This window comes from Podarcis cretensis (assembly GCF_951804945.1).
Source record: "Podarcis cretensis genome assembly, chromosome: 6".
Classification (NCBI taxonomy): domain Eukaryota; kingdom Metazoa; phylum Chordata; class Lepidosauria; order Squamata; family Lacertidae; genus Podarcis; species Podarcis cretensis.
This window is the reverse complement of record NC_137175.1, coordinates 8,679,991-8,703,007: the sequence shown is the minus strand read 5'-3', so window position 1 is coordinate 8,703,007 and position 23,017 is coordinate 8,679,991. Positions and strand designations below refer to the sequence as shown.

General features: G+C 44.9%; 1 protein-coding gene across 1 annotated transcript in view; it reads left to right on the top strand.

Annotated features, from left to right (window-relative positions):
* COL20A1 (collagen type XX alpha 1 chain) overlaps positions 1-23,017 on the top strand; it is a 145,240-nt gene that overhangs the window by 62,120 nt on the left and 60,103 nt on the right. The window contains exons 19-23 of the mRNA XM_079978869.1: positions 11,046-11,188; positions 12,530-12,659; positions 14,458-14,514; positions 19,176-19,214; positions 22,007-22,145. Coding sequence (XP_079834995.1) covers positions 11,046-11,188; positions 12,530-12,659; positions 14,458-14,514; positions 19,176-19,214; positions 22,007-22,145 — 508 coding nt within the window. The remainder of the gene's footprint in view (positions 1-11,045; positions 11,189-12,529; positions 12,660-14,457; positions 14,515-19,175; positions 19,215-22,006; positions 22,146-23,017) is intronic.

The following is a 23,017-nucleotide window of genomic DNA, read 5'->3' as shown; positions in this document are numbered from 1 at the left end:
AGAAGTTGCCAGCCAGACCATGTGTCAAGGTAGAGACTGCTCCTTGCTTGGTACAAAAGGATGAGAGGTTAGAAAGGGTCCTCCCTGAAAGTCCTCCCTTAATTAATACTTCCTGACTAATGGCTTTGCTGGCAGTGAGCAGAACACCATTTACTTAATAGCCACCCTCTATTTCTCTCATTTAGCCAGGTTTTTGACATTTTGGGGAGTTAGCTGAGACTCAGATTACCAGCTATCCTGGCAGCAGCACCCTTTGCTTTGAGTCATATTTACTGATCTAGATTCTGCTTTTCGGCTCCAGTGCTCAAAATGGATCACGACAGGCAAAAATAGTATCTTTTTAATACATATTAAAGAAGAATTAACTTTGCCTGGAATCTTCAGAATAGCATAATTCAGAAGGAAACACTCAAGTGAATCATCTCTGCCAATCACTAGCAAGGCCAAAGGGTTTTCTGTAGAACAAAGTGTTCAGAGCACTCCAGAAGGGCCAAGTATATCAGATGGGAGGGAAATCTCAGCAAGCTCTATTAAAGGTAAAGGTAAAGGTACCCCTGCCCATACGGGCCAGTCTTGACAGACTCTGGGGTTGTGCGCCCATCTCACTTAAGAGGCCAGGGGCTAGCGCTGTCCGGAGACACTTCCGGGTCACGTGGCCAGCGTGACATCGCTGCTCTGGCAAGCCAGAGCCGCACACGGAAACGCCGTTTACCTTCCCGCTGGTAAGCGGTCCCTATTTATCTACTTGCACCCGGAGGTGCTTTCGAACTGCTAGGTTGGCAGGCGCTGGGACCGAGCAGCGGGAGCGCACCCCGCCGCAGGGATTCGAACCGCCAACCTTTCGATCGGCAAGCCCTAGGCGCTGAGGCTTTAACCCACAGCGCCACCTGCGTCCCATTACCGGTAGGTTATTTCTGATTAGGACGGCTGCTTGCGCACTGCCAGAACAAGAGGAAACGCACCACTGAAGAAGCGGACAAAAGGAGACACCGATTTGCATGAAATTTGCACATTTTAATTAGGTGTGCCGCAGAATTCTGTCAGAAGTGGGAGTGGAAATTGCTGGTGTTGTCCCATGTCCGGAATGGAAATCAGCCCAGTGAATATGATTGAGAGCAGAGCAGATTTCGGGGAGGTGTGGTGTGGTTAGATGGGGATAAATCCTTGCGCTAACTAAACAAGCACCCGGAATACTTCCCTCAAGCTCCTACAAGAAGTTTTCTGCGCTGCTAACTCACTTCCCAACTGCTATAAAAATATTCCTAAAGAATGTTTTAGTTGTGCAGCCTGCTTCTGTTAAATGAGAACTTTCAACAAAAGATTCTTTGCTTCTCTGAACTAAGTTTCTTATTCTCCCCCACTCCCTGTCAGGCCATAAAAGAGGGGTTTTTTCATTTTCTTTACAAAAGTTCTAAGCATCTTGGGATATTCTATACATTTCTGTTTTGCACCTGTTGTTCAATTTACTTTTCCTCGACCTTATAATTTCAGGCTCTCCCTAAGGTTCTGGGTTGTGTCCTTTTGAAAAGGATAGTGTTTTTTTTAAAAAAGGAAAGGAAAAAGAAATGTGATATCAACTTCAGTTTGCGAGGCACTTGAAAAAAGGCAAAGAGATTCTCTCAAGAATTGGTTAACTTCAAAGGTCATCGGTGAAGTGTTCCAGAAGTTGTAAGCTCAGCAGGAGGCAAGGCAGTGCAGGCTTCCCCTCCCCTGGTTGTCCCAGGAGAAAACATTTCTCACTGAAGTTTCTGAATAAAAGTGAGGGTTGTCCAAAGCCTCGCTTTCTGATGTGGAACAGAATAGCTGCTCTTCGAGTCTGAAGCTAAATTCGTTGCAGGGGGCTGTGGAAGAGAAAGGATGAATCCTTGGCAACGGATAAGGCATTTTATTTATGTAACAATATTAACATGACGCTTACTTCACTGAAGATCACTTAATGGTTTACAAAGGGCAATCTGAACTATGCATTAAAAATAATAATCCCACATGCTTTGGAGATGGGAGAGGGACTGTTTAAAGTGGTAAAGTAATGATTTTGATATATGGTGCAGTTGGGGGTCTTAGCACCACTTTTAAAGTTTCGTTTATGATAATTAAGCAGAAATGTTGACCTTCTGAGCAGAAAGATGGGATATGAATACATTAAAACTAGCAAGCAAATAAATTATCAAGGTGTGGGAGGATCTATCTTGGGTGCACTTCTTGGTATTGTCAATTATTCATTGACTAGCGAAAAATAATGCCCAGAATATATGTGTCTGTTTGTTTTGTGTGTGCAAAAAGGCCTAAATACTGCAGAGACCTTGCTCTGTGCATGTGTGTTGTAAAGTATTTCTGTGTAAGGCACATTAACCTCCATAGGGTTTCTATCAGAGGTGGAGAAACACACTTTGTCCCCCCTCCCCCAACTGGGATCTTCAGGTAGGGTGGGGAAAGATCTCTTTGGAAACCAAGAAGGGCTGCTGCCAACCAGCATGTTCTTCATCCTTGAGTCTCTTGATGGGACTACAACTCCCATCATCCTTAGACCAATGGTTACCAACGATGGGAGTGGTAGTCTAACCATCTCTGGGAACACAAGGGTGAAGAAGGCTGGTGCAGACCATTCAATCTAGAGAAAGGTAGATGGATTCAATGGTCTGCTTTGGTATAAGGCAGCTTCCTGTGTTTCTAGGTTGTGAGTGAATGGCAGAAGTGAATGGCAGTTTTCTGTTATATGGGAGAAAGTAAAGGAATATATTTGGGAGTGAGCTGGGTGGATCTGAACTAAGGATGGATGGATCTGTCAATTTCGGTCTCTCTATTTTTTCTAGACATAAGTTCAGTTCTCCACATTTCTGCATTGCTTAGCTTTTTAAAAAACAACAACACAGAACTCCATGAGCATTTTACTGCAAATCTCTCCTAACATACCCACTTTTGTATGCAATCTTTCCTAATATGCGTTTTCTTTTGCAAGCAATTTTCTCTAATACAATGCATTTCAATACACATTTTCTTGAAACAGATGCATTTTACACACATAGCTCAATTTGAGAACCACACTGCAAAAATTCTGGGCAGTGTGAATTTCAAGGGAATTGTTCCCACTTGCATGAAAAGTTCAAATTCAGTAGTTTTGCTTTAAAATCTGAACCCGAATCTGCCTAGCTCTGACCTTATTCTGTATTTCACAACAATGAATATTTCTCTCTCTCTCTCTCTTAAAAAAACCTACAGTACTAGATAGAACAATATAATCCCCGTAGTCAAAAACCTACCAGTGCATTTTGAACACATCTTAATAATATTGAAAGACCCCGTTGCCTGTAAAGTACCTGTAAGGTGGATGGAAGATTGAAGAACAGAAAGGATGATAATCACCCAGAAACATTTTCCAACCATATCTTCTCCCTTTTATTGCTCACCACACTGTCTACTTCACTTGAGGACTTGTAGTTCGTCTGTCTGGCTCGCAAATTTAGATGCTGTGTTTTGCCAGTGAACCCAAGGGAGAAAGTTGCTTAGCCCCTCTTGAAAAGAGAAGGCGGGAGAGGGAGGGTTTGTTTGCTTTTTTAATCAAGGAAGATTTAAGACGGCTGGCACAGATGGCACCCCTTGTGCCAGGGAACATTTGTTCCCTTCTGGGCAGCCTCAAACCCCTGACCTTTCTTTCCACCTGTCAAAGCCATGTTGTCAAGATTCTGCAGGGCCTGCGGGACCTTTCAGAGCAAATCCCTCCTTCAAGAGCTCTGCTTACTTTCCCTCAGCTTGTTAGGATTTCCTGTGATGCGTCTCGAGGGCTGCTGCAGATTGGGCCAGATGACAGTTGATGCCAAATGATCGATTTGTCCATCTCCTTGACACATTCACAGGAGACGAGTGTCTCCACAAAAGTGGAAGCCACATTGTCCTGCAATGTGCATGTCAAGCTATCGTTTTTACATCTTTAGGATTAATGCATCTACCATTTTGAAGACTACCATTTCCAGATATTTGCTACCTACCCATGATGCTGAGGCTGGCACAGAGGTAGGATGGTGAGACCCAACAGAAATCATGACCTCTGAACAGTATGTCAGGAGTTCAGCCTACACTCGAGTAGGACCCTGGCAGAGACACATGCCCAACTGGCATGTTCTCTCCCTCCTGGTCTTTCATTCAGGAGCTTCAAAAGCTTTCTTCAGCCCGAATATCACAGCGACCGATGCCAACCAACACTGGCACACTTAGGGATCCACAGAGTTTGCGCTTCATGCGTGACAGACCTCAGCAACTCAGCATTTTGGCTAATCTACTTTATTTACATGTAAACACACACGGAGCACTGCAACATGGCTCTCTCTCTAGCATCAGACAGCAAAGAGAAAGAACAAGGGACAATAGTCCCACTTCACGGAACACAGTAACACAAACATCCTGTCTCCGTTACTTCCCACTCTGTGGAGTCAAAACACATACTGTCATGTGATAGACAAAAATCCTATGACTGCAACCACGGAGCAGGAATTGTAACATGAATACCAGTTTCTGGGAATCACAAGAGGGGAGATTGTCTTTAGGTGCTGCTTTCAGGCTTCCCACAGGCATCTGGTTGCCCAGTGCGATGCTGGGATACACGGTCCTTTGGTCTGATTCATCAAGGCTTTTCTTATGTCCTCATGGTGAGGGTTGAGGAATATGGCATCATATATTGAGGCTGTCTGTAAAACTGGTCTGGGATAAGAGAGCACTCCAGCTGAAGACTCCATAGATCACCCTTACCCAGCCAGATGTTTTGAGCTACAATTCCTATCAGCCCAAGCCAGCATGGCCAATGGCCAAGAATGCCAGGAATTGTAGGCCAGGTAGGGGAAGTCCAAAACATCTGCAGGACACTAGGTTGGAGAAGACCTGCCCTAGGCTACTGGTTTGGGGGCAGAAAATAACCTCTGCTCCCTCTCACCATTCCTTTTCCTGAATGGGAGAAGGTTAGTTACAAAGGAGCTTAGTGACCTTTGCATATTCCTCTGTGCAGATGGCGCTGTGGTCTAAACCACTGAGCTTCTTGGGCTTGCCGGTCAGAAGGTCAGCAGTTTGAATCCTCGTGATGGGGTGAGATCCTGTTATTCTGTCCCAGCTCCTGCCAGCTTAGCAGTTTGAAAGCACACCAGTGCAAGTAGATAAATAGGCACTGCTGCGGCAGGAAGGTAAAAGGCGTTTGAATGCACTCTGGCTTCCTTTTTTTAAAAAAAAAATAAATAAATAATATTTATTGTTTTTAAACCTTACAAACCAAAAGAAAAAGAAAAAGAGAAAAAAGAAGAAAAAACAAAAGAGAGAAAAAACAATACAACACAATATATAAACAATACACCACACAACATTAACGCATTAAACCAAACAAAACAGAACAAAAACAATTTAAAAACATACATCATACCATTTCAATGCCTTATCTTTCATTCCCTTGTTTCATCGACCTCCTCTCACCTCCCTTTTTGTATTCCACTTCTATTAATTGTTTCAGCAATTCCTTTCCATCTTTCACTATTTTCTGTCATATAAATATCTTAACTTATTTTAACCTTATTTTCCATTAATACTATAATACTTATCTATACTTAACTCCTTATAACACTTCTACTAAAGCCATATAATTTCATTCCAACATTTTTCTAACACTCATTAATTTTACCATATTTCTATAAATAAACTTTAAACTTTTTCCAATCTTCTTCCACCGTCTCTTCTCCCTGGTCTCGGATTCTGCCAGTCATTTCCGTCAATTCCATATAGTCCATCAACCTGGTGATCTTCTGTCCGAGGCTCTTAACTCTTTTCCAGGTCCCTTCTGCAAGTCTTCTTCGTATACTTTGTCTTCTGCTGATCTTGTTCTTAATTTCCTTCCTTTGATACTGAAGAGTAGGTCTCGGGGGAGCTCCAACCTAGCAATATTTTTATTCCTTCTCGACATGTCATCCACATCTCCGTGGTTAAAACTAAAATCCAAAAGATATTTCAGGACGTGTTTCAAAATCCCTCCAAATCTGAAGGTCCCCACAACTCCAATTTCCTTCTGACCCAAGTCCAGATCCCAAAGGTCAGTAAATCCCTGCATGAGATGATCTCTCCAACTTTCCTTTTCCAGTCCAAACAGGGTTCCAATCTTACTTTCTCTGAATTCAGTCATAGAGGGCGACAATTTGTAGTCATCAAATTGCCTCTGTAAGGCTGGGGCTCTCTCCCTCTCCACTTGTATTACCCTAGGTTCAACAACCACAACTCTCTCCCTCGCCCTCTCCACCATTTGGCATGTCAAAGTAGATTCCTGCATCGGTTTCTGAATAGTTTCTGTATAGATGTTCACTTTTTGTCCCAAATTAGTCGCTTTTTGTCCCAAAATATCAATTTTAATATTCAACACATCCATCTTCCTGTGAAGCTGCTCCAATGACTGACTTATCTTGCATAGCGCAATCACTAAGGCTTCTTCTGTTGACATTCTCAAGCGATCCAAGGTCAATCTCACGGTTTTCTCTTGCAGCTGGAGATTCCACCAGCCCAACTCTTGTAACAATTTCAAAAGCTCCCTCTAGAGGAAACAATTTCTGTTTGTATCAATCCTTTTAAGCACAGTTCAAGCAGTAAGATTAGTTTCAATTTTCAACTACTTTTACTCCTTTTTAAATGCAGAAGGAGACAATGGAAACAATGTATTTCTCTTATTTAACTAACTGTCACAGTCAATGAACTTTCCCAAAAACGTCAGTCTTACTAGCAGACTGTTTCCAGGTTCAGATAGGTGGTGATCCAACTTTCTTCACTCTCTCCTGCAGGCTTACACGATCAATAATTTCCCCCCTCTTCTCCTGCGTCCAAGGGGGGGTTTAATGATTTTAGCCAATGAAAGTTTATTCCTTTACATAGGACTTTCCAAGACTTTAGCTTGCAAATTCTTTGCTTCAATCTATTTACAAAAGGGGAAGGCGGACTTCCTGTTTGAAACCTCCCCATTTCGGTGCCAAGTTAAGACGTTTAAAAATCCAATTTTCCGTTCTACTCACGGGTAGTTGTTTAGAATCAAATTGTCCACAGGAAAAAGTCAGCACTCTCCGGCAACAGCAATGCAGCTTCACTCCGTGAAAGAAACAGTCAATTCGAAGCACCGCGCCGCTCACCCCACATCGCTCCAGATCCCTGAAACCGGCTCTCCCCGCGAGTAGGGGAGGCGCAAAAGGTGCCAGCCGAATCCCACGTTCACAGGCTTCTCTCGCCTGTGATTCTTAGTGGGTCTCCGCCTTCGCCGTGGCAGCCAGACCCTGAATTCCACGGAGCAAGTTCCTCCTGATCAGAGGAATTCCACCATTACTGGAGGCGCTAACCCGGAAGTCTCAAATGCACTCTGGCTTCCATCACAGTGTCCCACTGCGCCAGAAGCGGTTTAGTCCTGCTGGCCACATGACCCGGAAAGCTGTCTGTGGACAAACAGTGGCTCCCTCGGCCTGAAAGTGAGATGAGCACCGCAACCCCATAGTCGTCTTTGACTGAACTTAACCATCTAGGGATCCTTTACCTTTCTTTTTTTTACCTTATTCTTCTGTAGGAAAGGTTGCAATTTGGGATTGGTAGCATGCATCCCATAAGATTGCTTCTGTTCAGAAGAATAGCTTAGGCACCTATCTTTTCCTTTGAATGACATATTTTTGCTTGGATTCCACATTTTTATGACTACTACTCTTTTTTTAAAAAACCTACTCTCCATTATTTTTTGTGCCCCCTAACTTGAAACAAACAGTAGAAAGGGGATGCCCTGGTTTTTAATACCTAGCAAAGAGGATGATCTTCTACTTCCCCAGAAAAGGGATAAGATTATGAGAGGTTCTCCTGGAAAAGTGGGGCACTTGCAGAAGACCTCTTCAGAGGATTGTGGCATACATCTTGTGAGTTTATGTATATATTAGAATTTTTGGGGATTCAAGAGTTTGAACTATCTACTCCAGGGCTGACCTTATCCCCTTTGGTCTGCTTCACATCACAGAGAGAGAGAGGTCAACTTCTCCAGACATAAAGCTCTTCTGCCTCTCCTTGGCTGCTTGGAGAGCAGCCATAGCCCAGAGCAAAATATAGTCGATATTCCTTTGGTTTGGCTTCTGTGAAACAGAGAACTAGCAAACAAAAGGAGGGGAATCAATGAGGTTCCACGTGAGGTATGGAAAGCTTCAGTATAACATTCAAAGATGACCTCAGGCTCTGCTGGAAGCGGGAAAGGAATGCTTATATTTCTATTTCCATTACAGGCAAAGGTTTAGCAAGGAAAATGCTGCACCCTGGTCAGCAACAAGGATGACCTTGTTTGTCCTCTGTATTATGAAGAAGGACGAGTGGATCTATTAACTCAAAACTTTTCTCCATCTCTCTCTCTCTCTCTCTTAAAAAAACCTCATCAGTTCAACATCTTTACCAGTTTCCTATTTAAAAAATACACACCAAAGTCCCTGTGAAAATTTGTTAGCATTTTTCAAGCTATTTCATCTAATATAATGCATTTGTTTGTAAGTGTGCATAAAAGCACACCTTTTCACTAAAATGTGTGCTTTTTTGCATACTTCCCCCGATATACATACTTTTATACACGTTTCTTGGTCAGAGAACTGCATCGTAAAATTCTGAGAAGGGATTTCTCAACTGGGGTGCTAGAACAACAACAACAACAACAACAGCCTTTGCCAAAGAGAGCTCAAAGATACAACTGGTTATGGAGTCAACTTTGATGCACCCTCTAGCAACTCACTGGAATTACTATATCTATTTCTCATAGCTCAAGAAAAAGGATGGTATTCACGTATATTTTTGCATTACTGCAAGGAATAGCACTAGAGCAAAGGGATTTCTCACCATGCAAACCCTGTACCATCACCAAATCCGCTCTGAAGAGTTTGGGGAAAACCCAGAACAGATTTAGGGGTCATGCAAGGGTAGGAGAAGTGGGCACAGTTCCATTTCAGAAGGAGAAAACACACCACTGATGGAGAAATCTACTTAGTGCTGTGTTGAATGCAACCCAGTGCTGTTAGGGAGAAACAAATTCTCCCAATTCTATTCCTCTGGTTTCCACTGTCCCATATTCTAACCATCCAAAGTCCTGGTTTAATCAAGATACTTCCAAATTTAACTCCAGATTTGGAACATTCAGAATTCTTATTCAGCCTGAAATCACGAGGAGCCAAGCCAAAGTCAGCACCTTGGAGAGAGATCATAGGATGGTTTCATGACCACAAATGATGCTCCTGCAGCTAAGGCCAAGCATCCAAGATGCCCTAGCAAGGTGCTGGACTGCTGCAAATATTTGAGGGCTAGGTAGTGATTGACAGGAGGCTCCACCCTCTGAAGCCTGAGTCCCGGCCAGTTAAAAGGGCCATTGCAGCTGTTGGCTCCTTTGAGGTAATGGGGCTTCCATCTGTGGAGATCTCTCCTTGGGGACTCTCTTGATTCCCCAAGGAGACTATAGATCAACCATCAGATTCCAATAGCAGGAGGTATCTCCTCGGGGTTCAGGACAAGAGAGACATGCTCTGGTATCTGTGGACCCCTGCAGGATGGACCAGAATATGGTTCCATCTTCTCCAAGGAGCTGAAATTGATGGAGGACTCTCTTTTTTGAGGAATTCCGGTCCAGGGTCAGAACATAATGTGCTCTGGGTGCATTTACCCCATTTGAACTTCAGCACTCCTTTTCTAGAAAGTAGGCACCGGAATGTAAAACAAGATAAGAGGGCTGGCTCTTCCCCCGTTGTTCATGAGGCTGGTGTGGCTGCACAGAACCCCGTGTTGTTTACTAAGCTTCTCTCCTTTGTCTTTGATCAAATATACATGCCGCCTTAGGACACACTCTGTACAGTTTTGCACTCGTCTTTTGGGACTCCCGTCTCATCTTAGCAGTTCCTTTTCAGAGAGACTCTGCTGAAGCTTTCCTTCATTCACCTAAACAATCAAGCTCCTCAAAGATCTTGTTCTCTCCTGTACTCCCAGCCTCAGAGGTAACTTTTGCCTCTCCCCCCTCCGAACCCCCTGTCTCAATTTGCGATGTTCTCTCTTCTTTCTGGCAGTTGAAAAGCAAACAGTTCTCTAATGAGCTACACAGCAAGCAACTTTTGGGCATAGTGAGGCACTACGGAAGCCTTTGCCGACAGCTTCATCCAGTTAGGCCAGAAGTGTCCAGATCTGCCCCCCCAACCCCCCCCCCCCAGAAGTCATGAGTCTGGATGACAACACTACAATCTTCTGCAGAATCCAAAGACCAGGCAATAATTTATTTAAAAAAGGAATAATGTCTCAGACAAGGCTATGCAGCAAAGTGGAACTGATGCTAATTGATCATCCTTTACTCACAATCAGAAATGATTGGTGGAGAAGTTCTCTTGCAGTTTATCATAATCATGGTAATGTGCCTTGATGGCTGGAGAATATCACCCCCTGCCTTTGGAAAGTGACACCCTTTAGGCACCAGAGGAAAAATTTGAGAGACGTTTGAGAGAAATTTGAACTGATAATTGAGTGTAAAAGAGTGTAAAAGAGCTAGCCATGCTTTTATTTTAGCAAAATTTATATACCGCTTGATTGTAATAAAATGTTGGTGGTCTGAATCCCCACGATAGGGTGAGCTCCCGTTGCTCGGTCCCTGCTCCTGCCAACCTAGCAGTTTGAAAGCACACCAGTGCAAGCAGGTACTGCTCTGGTGGGAAGGTAAACGGCGTTTCTGTGCGCTCTGGCACTCGTCACAGTGTCCCGTTGCACCAGAAGTGGTTTAGTCATGCTGGCCACATAACCTGGAAAGATGTTTGTGGACAAACGTTGGCTCCCTTGGCCTGAAAATGAAGATGAGTGCCTCAAACCCATAGTCATCTTTGACTGGACTTAACTGTCCAGGTGTCCTTAATAAAACGGCAAAGTGGTTTACAAGAAACATTAAAATCACCAACGAAAAACGGTTAAAAACAAGTAATTTAAAACATTCAGAAGTCCATTGAAATCAACAGTGGACTAAAAACAAATTAAACATGGCAACAACTTTTCTTTTCGCACAGCTGCCAAGAATCCACCCAGCAACCTCTTTGTGGACTCAGAAACACCCAGCAGCTTCCAGATCCACTGGGATCCTCCAGAGGGTGCTGTGCAGCACTACAGACTCAGCTACGCTCCCGAGAGTGGAACCAAGCACCAGGAAACGGTAAGTTTTTTTGCAGGGGGTGGAGCTTGGGGAGATGGGGTGTGGCTTCCCTGTTAGACACTTCCTTACTTGATTGATGTGACCCACAGCCACACAAGACTCAGAGTTGCCTATGCTAAAACGCACAAGCAGTTCAGCAGTGAATAGCCAGGAAAGATGACATAAATTAAAAACGTTAACAGTTTTATTGTTTTGGAAAATAAACTTTTTTATTGAAAACAAAGAAACCAAATATGTTCAGTGTCAGAGCCGAAAGCCCAAGAAGAGTCATAGAAAGATTTTGCTTCCACTCACTTTAATTCATCTTATAGGGTTGCTGTGAGGAAAGAAATAGGTGAGGGGAAACCCATTTTCTCCTCACAACCAACCCTATAAGATGAATTTAAGTGAGAGGTTGCGGCTGATCCAAAGTCACTCAGAAAGTTTCATGGCTGAGAGGACATTTGTGTCAGGAGTTCAGCCTACACTCGAGTAGGACCCTGGCAGAGACACATGTCCGACTGGCATGTTCTCTCCCTCCTGGTCTTTCATTCAGGAGCTTCAAAAGCTTTCTTCGGCCTGAACATCACAGCGACCGATGCCAACAGACATTGGCACACTTAGGGATCCGCTGAGTTTGTGCACCTTGCGTGACAGACCTCAGCAGCTCAGCATTTTGGCTAATCTACTTTATTTACATATAAACACACAAGGAGCACTGCAACATGGCTCCCTCTCTCTCTAGCATCATACAGCAAAGAGAAAAAGAACAAAGGACAATAGTCCCCACTTCACGGAACACAGTAACACAAATATCCTGTCTTCATCACTTCCCACTCTGTGGAGTCAAAACATATACCGTCATGTGAAAGACAACAACACCATGACTGCAATCATGGAGCAGGAATTCTAACAGTTTGGACCTGGGCCCCCTCATTCCTAGTCTGGCTTCCTAAGTGCTATTCTATGCCAGCTCATCTTGGATAGAGTAGCTAATTATGCTAAATTATGATGCTTGCTGGGTGGCTTTGTGTCGGCCATTTTCTCTCAGCTTGAACTACCTCTCAGGATTGTTGTGCGACAAGGTTACGCACCGTCCTGAGCTCCTCTGAAAACTGGTGAGGGAAATAACGGCAGATAGGGTAGAGATTTTTTTATTTTTTAAAAAAAGTTCTTCGTAGTATAAATGTCCTATTGCAATGATACATATATTTTGTTGGCCTTGGGTCCAATCACTGAATAATTTGCTGGATGAAAAAAATAAAAATTGCACGAAGGATGTTTCCTTGCATTGACTTTTGAATCACCCGAAATGGAGTATTTTGTTAGGGTTGCAAAAATTGCAGCTTCTGCTTTCCACAGATAACAGTTTCTGGGAGGAGCAGGTCAATCACTCTCCACTCACTGCTTCCTAATCGATTGTACATGGTGACGGTTTCCGCAGTCTATCTCACAGGAGAAAGTGACCCTGTATCGACCATAGGCCAGACAGGTAGGCAAAACAGTGGGCTCAGCCCTAGGTTTTGGAAGGCTTTGCAGGGCTGTTGTTATGGGGGCCCCAGCTGCAGTGCGGGCCTCTGGGATTACAGGTACGACACGCTCTTTTCCCCACAGGGCATCCCTTCCTCAGCTGACAAAATCATCCCTCCTCTGTGCTCCCCCAGTGCGTGGCTGAACTATGGGAGCGGAGAGGTCTTTGGCCCCCTCTACATTTGCTGGCAGGGGCTGATGCTGAGTGGACTGAGGAAGCCAAGTGCCGTTCGATGGCTTGCTCCTCCTGAGTGTGAGAGACGAAGCCGCACTGTGCTGGGCTCTGCACTCGGCACATGCCAGTAATGGGTGCAAAAGCGGGCAGACCAACAAATGCAAATTTGTCCTTTGACTTTTATTTATTTATTTATTTATTTATTTATTTATTTAATAGAATATTTATTAAAGTTTTCAAAAAAATAATACAGTGTAAAACAGAACAGGAAAAAACCCAACAAAAATACAAAAATGATTAAAAACAGATAGAATTTTCGTTACTTATTTTCTTTTAACTTATTTTCCAGACCTCCTCATACCTCCCTGTCTTGTATTCCAATTCGTAATGTTAGTTCAGCAAATCCTCACCATTAGTTTTTACTTATTTCTAAACCTTTTTTTTCATATCTCTTAAACATTACAGCTGGAAACCACTTAATTTCTATCTAACATCATTCTAGCATTCATTAATTTTACAGTATTTCTGTAAGCAGTCTTTAAATTTCTTCCAATCTTCTTCCGCCGACTCTTTTCCCTGGTCTCGGATTCTGCCGGTCATTTCTGCCATGTCCTTTGACTTTTATCCTCCTAAAGGAGGACTGGTGAGGGGTGTGGCCTGGAGAGAGGGGGTGTGGCCTGTGGAGATTTCTGAGGACAAGACAGAAATAATAATAATAATAATTTATTATACAGACATACCTCATGTTGCGTTTGCTTCAGGTTGAGCATTTTCAGGTTGCGTCCTGCAGTGACCCAGAAGTACTGGAAAGGGTTACTTCTGGGTTTCACCGCTCGCGCATGCGCAGACGCTCAAAATGACGTCACACGCAGAAGACACAAATCATGACCCGCACACATGCAGACACGGGGTGCGTTCTGCTCATGTTGCGAACGGGGCTCCGGAACGGATCCTGTTCACAACCAGAGGTGCCACTGTATATACCCCCCCCATCTGGCTGGCTTTCCCCAACCACTCTGTACAGCTCCCAACAGAATATTAAAAACACTATAAAACTTCAAACATGAAAAACCTTCCTAAACAGGGCTGCCTTCAGATGCCTTCTAAAAGTCAGATAGTTGTTTATTTCCTTGACATCTGGTGGGAGGGTGTTCCACAGGGGGGTGCCATTACCAAGAAGGCCCTCTGCCTGGTTCCCTGTAACCTCACTTCTTGCAGGGAGGGAACCAGCAGAAGGCCCTTGGCGCTGGACCTCAGTGTCCAGGCTGAACGATGGGGTGGAGACGCTTCTTCAGATATACTGAGTTGAGGCCATTTAGGGCTTTAAAGGTCAGCACTAACACTTTGAATTGTGTTCAGAAATGTACTGAGAGCCAATGTAGGTCTTTCAGGACTGGTGTTATATGGTCCCAGCAGCCACTCTCAGTCACCAGTCTAGCTGCCGCATTCTGGTTTACTTGTAGTTTCTGGGTCACCTTCAAAGGTAGCCCCAAGTAGAGCAAATTGCACAGAGGGCCACATTTACCTAGGCCTGAGCTTCCCCATCCTTGAGCTACATAAGCACCTATTCGTATCTTTCCCGTAGCTTCTCTTTTGGCCAGACTGCCCACAATAAGAGGATCTTACCCTTTCAAAGCTGAAGGTAAGGCAATTTATTTTTGCTACTTTACCAGTTTTACCTGTATCGTGATGATTCCCCCTCTTTTTTGTGCCTTTGTAGTTTTATTTTTGTTTGGTACAGACATCAAGCAACTTTGACAGGAGATGGAAGGGTACCTTCAAAATCCAGTATCAATGTTTTGACGATTGCTGGATTTTCATATTCTTTCTAGACCCTCATCCCTTTCCTGGCATCATTCGCATAATTTTCCTGGAGCTCTTTAAGCCACAAATGGGTCCCTCCCTCCTTCTTTCCCAACGGATATCCAAGGTGAAACAAATGCAAATTCACAAGGTGTAGAATTATTTTCAACAAATGTCTGGCATTATTCAGCGAGAGGATATTTATTTCTGTGCCTTTGGCAGAATAGGGAAGCTATGAATGTGCTTCAGAAACTCTTTCAATTAATTCAACTCCTCTGTAAATTGTGTTATTAATGTAAGTGAGTTTGTCACGGGTGTCTCCTCAAATGACTGGCTATAAAACACGATAGCAAGAGGATTTGTAGAAGGGTTGAGCAAACAGGGCTATTTATTTTTTTTATAAAAAAAAACCCACAACAACAATAATCTGCCAAGGAATAAATTGTAAAATACAAATGTAGTGGGAAAGGGTTTTTGCAACTCTTTAGGAGACTGCAAAGGTTTCGGTTGGGTGTTTATCAGGGAACTGCAGCAAAGAATGGAAATGGAATGCAGCAGCAAATTGGGGCCAAGCAATGTCATGGAAAGGGTGGGTTGTGGGTTTTGGTTTTGACGCTCCTCGGAATTAGATTCCTTGGGCGGCAGGCAGGTGCATGCCAAACCCATCTTCACAGACTTCTCCAGCATGTCCCCACCTCCTCAGATTGGCTTGGGAGATCTCCCAGAACCCATAGATGGCAGGAAGAGTAGGGGGGGAAATTGTTCTGTCCAGAAAGCTGAAACACTTGCATGGATGAAATGATGCGATGCAATGCCCAGCACCTCCACGTAGACCAGGGAAAGATCCCTGCCTGAAACTGTGGGCAGCTGCTGCCAATCAGTGTAGATCAGACATGTCCAATGCATCGATCGCGATCAACCTGCCGATTCTGGGATGAATTCTGGTCGATCGCAACTAACCCTCCTCTGGAGACGTGCCTGAGCAGCCACCATCTTGTCCTGAGCTCTTCTTGAGGGAGGGACTGTATTGACTCTGTGCGAGCGCCCACCCCTGCCCTGTCGGCGTGTGCCCGTCCACCCTGTACCCATCCCTGCCATGTCAGAGGAAGCAGCCGGTGCCTGCCCCCTGGGGGGAAGCACCCATTCCTGCCTCCCACCCTGCACCCATTCTCTGCCCCCCTTGGGGGAAGCAGCCAGCGCTCGCCCACCCTGAACCGATCCCTGTCACCCACCCTGGACCCATCCCTGGGTGGTAGATCACTGCCAGTTTTTATATTGCATGGGTAGCCAACTCCCAAGAGACTGCAATCTACTCACAGAGTTAAAAACTGACAATGATCTAACCTCCCTTTTTGGGGTTCAGGTAAAATTTTGTTGAGGGAGGAGGTAAGCCCCATTTTTGGGGGGTGCAGGGCAAAAATGTTGAGCTTGTCTGGGGGGAGCCACTGATCTACCACTGATCTACCACAAACGTTCAGTGATCTACTGGTAGATCACGATCTACCTGTTGGACGTGCCTGTTATATTGGATCGTAGATCACAGCCTACTTGAAGTTGGACTTGCCTGGTGTAGACAATACTGGGGGGGGGGGGGAGCTTCCTATATTCCAATGCTCCTCTTCTATAAAAAAATTCCTTCCAGTAGCACCTTAGAGACCAACTAAGTTTGTTATTGGTATGAGCTTTCGTGTGCATGCACACACCTCTCCTATTAAACTCTAGATCAAGGGTCAGCAAACATTTTCGGGGGGGGAGGGGCGGTCCACTGTCCCTCAGAACTTGTGGGGGGGCAGACTATATTTAAAAAATAATAATGAATGAATTCCTATGGCCCACAAATAACCCAGAGATGCATTTTAAATAAAAGGGCACATTCTGCTCATGTAAAAACACGCTGATTCCAGGACCGTCTGCAGGCCGGATTTAGAAGGCGATTGGGCCTGATCCGACCCTCGGTCCTTAGTTTGCCTACCCATGTTCTAGATACATTGATTGATGGTGCTATTTAAGTAAGAAAGACTTTTCGTAATAATGATCATATGCCCTAAGCAGATGCTCAGAAAGACAATCACAAAACGCGACACCCTCTCGAGTGCCCTTGCTTTTCAGGGGCACCTCTCATTTCACCATCAAATGCTCCATTTCCCCGGCTTCCAGCTTGCCCCCTTTGTCTGGGACTGTTACAGAAGCAAATAACTGCAGCGCTTGGTTCTTTCTGAAGGCGTCTTTTTTTCCACTCATCCCATTTAGATGGAGAGCACTTTCTAACTCTTCACCAAAGAGCCTTTGATTCTTCCTCTCTTATCTCTGATTTGTATGAGCTGTGGCTCCCAGTTTTTGATTCCTTGGCTCAAAGGATGAGAGAGGATTTAGCAGGGGATTTCCTGTAAAAGGTGAACTGCAGACGTATGCCAAAGTGTTTGTATTATTTTCTGCAAAACGACTCACTTTGCCTTCCGAAAGGCAGCTGGCTGAATGGGCATCAAAAGGAGAAAAGCACTCACTCCTTTTCACCACGTACAATTAATATAATGCGATGGCCCACTTACTCCTGAATTCATTCTTATGGCAGCCGTTTTAGTCTGTATGGGTAAACAACTGCAAGGTGAAAGCTGCACTTTACAGAATACGGTCTGGAAAAACAGAAAACGGTAGAGGGAAATAAATAAGAAATGAAACGAAAACCCCCCAACTTGCATGGCTGGAATTGAGTGCAACATTTTACTGTGATTGCAGTAATTCACCTTTCGTAAAAATGAAAAGGTTTTGACAAGCAAGGGGGAGGGGAAATGAAGGCACCCTCGTGGCGGGGAGAACAGCAGGCATGGGATAATAAGGATTAGAAATCGCCATTCTCCAAGGCAGCTGGAAGTCAAGACAATTTTGCAGCCGGCCTTAGCAAAGTGAGGAGTGGACTTGAATGATGCAGGCATCAAGAATCCCCTCCCTTCAAGAGTCAAAAGCCAGAAATGAGGTTTTAAGGACTTAAGCTGTGAATCTAAGGCTGTGTGGAGATAAACTTTCGAACCAAAGTAACACAATCAGAGCAACACAATCAACAACAAAAAGCTGTCTCACACTTTACAGCAGGGTTGGGGCCTTGCTTTCTGTCTGAAGGCTGTTAGTTTCTGTTTGCCACTGAGCAGCTGCTTGGAGTCACAAGGCTCTGTTTACATTCCAGAGACAATCCAGGCTATTGGAAGTCTCACGGGAGACTAGAGACGGATGTGACGTACTGGTTTCCTGTTTCCTTTGTTCCTTTGTTCCTTTTTTCATAGAGAGAGGATGTATATTTCTTTGCTGTCTGCGTAGTAAGAAATAAAGCACAGCGATGTAGCCATAAATCTCATCACTTCCCTGTGCTGGAAAATCTGCTGAACGGGAATGTGCCTGAGGCCTCATCAAAGGCTCAGGTTGTTAATTATTCATTGGGAGGGTGATTCCGAAGGACTCGGAGGAAGATGAGCTTTATCAGCTTGGCCGAGCGGAGATCCCGATAAAGGCCACATTCCTCTCTGAGCAACCTTCTGAGGTCCACATGCCTGTGGGCAGAGCATCATATGCAAGTTTTACCTTTCATTTGCTGGGCTCCACACCTGCTGGAGAGCCTCTGCCAGTCAGAGTAGACCATATTAGGCTGCATCAGCCATCCGCAGACTGGTTCCTTCTGACTGTTGTTGTTATTCCTTCTGACAATAGTCGTGGGGCAGTGGGTAGAGATGGCAGACAGAGTCCATCAACATCTGGAAGGCAGGAAGTAATGATGATGATGATGATGATGATGATGATGATGATGATATATCATTATTTATACCCAACCCATCTGGCTGGGTTTCCCCAGCTACTCTGGGTGGCTTCCAACAAAATATTAAAAATACAATAAAACATCAAACATTAAAAACTTCCCTAAACAGGGCTGCCTTCAGATGTCTTCTAAAAGTTGGGGAGGGTTGGGCTATAGGTTCCAATCACTGTAAAGCAGGTTTGAATATATGCACATTCAAAGCCAGGTTGGCCCTTTGAAATGTGTGAAATTATTCATCCAATGAAGACGGATGCTGTAAGTTTTGGGGCAGAAGAAGGAAAGGACTTCTCCATGCAGCATGTAATGAAACTGCAGAACTCACTCTCACAAGAGACAGGGGGAGCAACCAACTTGGATGGCTTTAAAAAGGAGATTAGGCAAATGGGTGGAAGAGAAAATTATCAATGACTGCTGGCCATGATAGTGGCTACACTCCACCTCCACAGTTCAGGGCAGTAATGATTCCAAATACTAGTTGCTGGAAACCACAAAAGGAGAGGATGCTCTTCTGCTCAGGTCCTGCTTGCAAACTTTTGATCATCATCTGGTTGGCCATTGTGAGAATAGCATGCTGGAACTAATGTGCTGATTCAACAGGCTCCAGAGCCCTTTGTGTTGTTCTCCTTCAGGTAACTAATATATCCATGCTTCCTTTCATGTCTCTTCCTTCCCACCTGTTCCATGTCATTCTGAAGACTGCCCTGTCCTGGACTCCATGGAAGGTTCTCTGCAAGGTAGGCTGCCAGCTTCTTCCTTGTTTTTTGCAAAAAAAGAGAGAGAGAGAGCCCTCCTTTCTTGGTTATGCAGTGTCTCAAAGATCTTGGTGCTATATAACAGATACAGCCATCCCTGGGTGGGCTCGCACCACCAACCTTCTGGTTAATAGCCACTGAGGAACATTAGGCCATGCCCACAAGCTTACAACCTGATTGGAATTCTCTATAATAGACAATGAGGTGGCCTTTGGTTAAGCCTTAGAATTGGGGTTCAGCACTGTTGGCCAGTGGCCTGAGTTCTGCACCATTCTCAGGGAAGCGGTGGGTTTGCTCCCGCCACCAAGGCAGGACTTTGCAGGTGGCCCATTCAGGGTGGCATCAACCCTACTTTTAATAGCTGGAGGCTACACCCAAGCCCTAGCACCATGAGTGGAAGAGCAGGGCCAGGCTTGCTATCTGTCAGGAGCCCAGGCTTCTGTCTTGATAACACAGCACACAAGTCGTAATTAGCTGGGAGATTTATTGCAATACAAACAATGAGCCTCAGACGCCTAACTGTACATCCGATGCTTATGAATCAGTTGACCCTTCTGAGGAGTGCTTCTGGCTCTGGCAGAATATCCTGAACCTATGACTCTTCTGTTTCTGGCTTTGTTTTCTATCTAAGACCTTTCCCATATGTCTGCTCCTTGGGTGAACTAAACTCCCCTTCAGGTGAGGAACTGCTCTCCCTCCTGCCTTCCGAAACTACCTGTGTTTCCTGAGAGAGTTGGTTTCTCTCTATCACACTCTCTGCATTCCTGTCATTCTTAAAGCGAGGGGGAGTTGAGATACGACTGTTTGCAGCTGCTTCAGAAGAATGCGAGTCTCTCTCTTGTTGGCTGCTTCTTAACTCATATTGTGCTCTTATACCTTGGGCAGAAGTGTTCATGACACTATCCTTGCCTAGTCACCATGTTCTATGCTGACCTCACTCTCTGATGCCCATGCAGTGGAGAAATCTAAACACATGGAATTAGCTCCTCGCTTCATACTGGGGTGGCATGCAACAAATACTTTCTCCTCCAACATACTGGGGCTGGCAGTGACCGCTCTTCCCCTCACACGACTACCACTGGACCACCATATTTCCACGGAGGACTCGGATATAGGGCTCAGGTCTTCGGCATTATCGTCGCTCCCCATTTGGGTGCGGATTTGTGCAGGCAGATTTAGCTGGAGGGAAAGAGAGCGAGTTGCCCTTGCTCCGCATTGGCTTTATCTGCCTGCTGTGACATCATTCTGTAGCCCAAACTGATTGGTTGTGTGATGACGTTGCCGTTATTAGGGAGAATAAGTGCTGTTTTGCAAACTGCAACTAATTGGGAGCTACAAAGAGCAGCAAACTAGAACGGAAAAGGATACCCCTGTGTGGTGGGGGGTTATTTCTGGAAATATTTTGCCATCTGTTGTCCCGCCCTGTCCTGATGGCTTCAAAAACATTTGCTTGAAAATGTTTGGCTCAGCCTTTGCACTAACGCCTGAGCATGTGATCCCGCCAGACAAATCCAAGGGAATGTTTCTTTTACAAATATTCCTCTGCAATTGAAAGGATTTCACAAACAGAATTGCTTAGTGCCTCAGCTGCGCTCCTTTGACCTATTCCTCTTGATACCAACCGCATATAGCTATATATGGTCTACAGCTGTGGCTTCAACTTTCCCTTGATAACATTATTAACATTTAGTGCAAACTTTAATTGAGATGAGAAGATTTCAACGCCGGGGTCTTTTGCAAATTTTAATCCCCATACAACATACTGCCATCTTGATAGATAAAACTTAGAACTGGGTTATGGGGAGATGAACCTGGTGGAGGCAGAATATTGATTAAAAGCCCTCCTTCCCTTCTTTTTATGTGTCCCCTTTACTATTTATATAATTATCTCCTTTCCAGTTGTTCCTTTCTCCTGCCCGCACCCTGGCCTCAGCTTTCCATAAATTCAGATAAGCGAATGGGTTGGGGAGGGGGGAGGGAATTGCTGATTGCAAAGCCTGCTTGCATTAAAGACTTTAGAAAGTGACTCACAGAGCTTTAATGAGAAGTCGGCGAAGAGGGAGGAAGCTCCAAGGGCCGGGGGATGAGGTCCCCCCCTTCTCTTTTTTGTGGGAAAATATGTATTTGCCATGCAACTCAGGTCAACCCTCGCTTAGCAGTTTAAAGTGTCTGGGGAGAGACATGAAAATGGGAAAAGAGCAGTTTAATTTTCTGCCAGGATTTTGCTTGCCTGTTCATTGCAACGTGCAAGCTGATGCTATTTGGGAGCGACCGGCAAATCTTTATGGCTGGTTCACCCAAACGTCACACATACACAACCATTGGAACAATCCACCTTCTTAGAATAGAGTCCCATATTCTAAGAACTGGGGTTGGATCTGGGAGCTCTGGGTTCAAAACCTACATTTGCTGTGAACCTGATCTCCAGCCCCTCGCTCCTCCCCTCCTTTGAGAGCCAGTGTGGTGTAGTGGTTAAGAGCGGTAGTCTCGTAATCTGGGGAACCGGGTTCGTGTCTCCGCTCCTCCACATGCAGCTGCTGGTGACCTTGGTCTAGTCACACTTCTCTGAAGTCTCTCAGCCCCACTCACCTCACAGAGTGTTTGTTGTGGGGGAGGAAGGGAAAGGAGAATGTTAGCCGCTTTGAGACTCCTGAAGGGGAGTGAAAGGCGGGATATCAAATCCAAACTCTTCTTCTTCTTCTTCTTTGTGGCAATTGCTGCTTTTAGTATAAACAAGGCATTCCACTATATTCCTGGTTCTCTGTTTTCTCCAGGTTATGATATGATGGAGGTGTTTGGACTGATGGAAAAGGAGTACGCCTCCATCAAAGGAGTTGCTATGGAACCCTACATCTTCCTAGGAATCCACACTTACACTCTTTTCAGGGATATCCAGCTGACCCGGAAGACAAGGTAAAGTCTATGGCTCCCATTACATTTCCGAGAACAATTCAAAGTGTTGGTGCTGACCTTCAAAGCCCTGAATGGCCTTGGCCCTGTATACTTGAAGGAGCATTTCTAGCCCCATAGTTCAGCCTGGACACTTGGTTCCAGCTCTGAGGGCCTTCTGACAGTTCCCTCACTGCAAGAAGTGAAGTTACAGGGAACGAGGCAGAGGGCCTTCTCGGTGGTGGCACCTGCCCTGTGGAAGGCCCTCCCGTCAGATGTCAAGGAGATAAAGAACTATTTGACTTTTAAAGACACCTGAAGGCATTCCCTGTACAGGGAAGTGTTTAATGGCTGGTGTTTTTGTTGTGTTTTTAATGTTTTTTTGGGAGCCGCCCAGAGTGGCTGGGGCAACCCATTGAGACAGGTGGCATGTAAATAAATAATAATAATATTACACAGGAAACTGGCTTAGGAAGCCTGATTGCAAGGTGAATTATTAGCAGTGTGGGGGTGACAGAACTACTCGCTGCTGCTGCTTCTTAAGCCTCTTTTATGGGTGATTGCACGGTTTTCATTGTAACGGGTTGCTCCTTTTTTGATTTTGTGTTATGCCTCACACTCTTGAATTTTGCAGGTCACTTAGGGACTTTGGGTAGGGACGCAGGTGGTGCTGTGGGTTAAACCACAGAGCCTAGGACTTGCCGATCAGAAGGTTGGCGGTTCGAATCCCTGTGACGGGGTGGGCTCCCGTTGCTCGGTCCCTGCTCCTGCCAACCTAGCAGTTCAAAAGCACGTCAAAGTACAAGTAGATAAATAGGTACCGCTCTGGTGGGAAGGTAAACGGCGTTTCCGTGTGCTGCTCTGGTTCGCCAGAAGCGGCTTAGTCATGCTGGCCA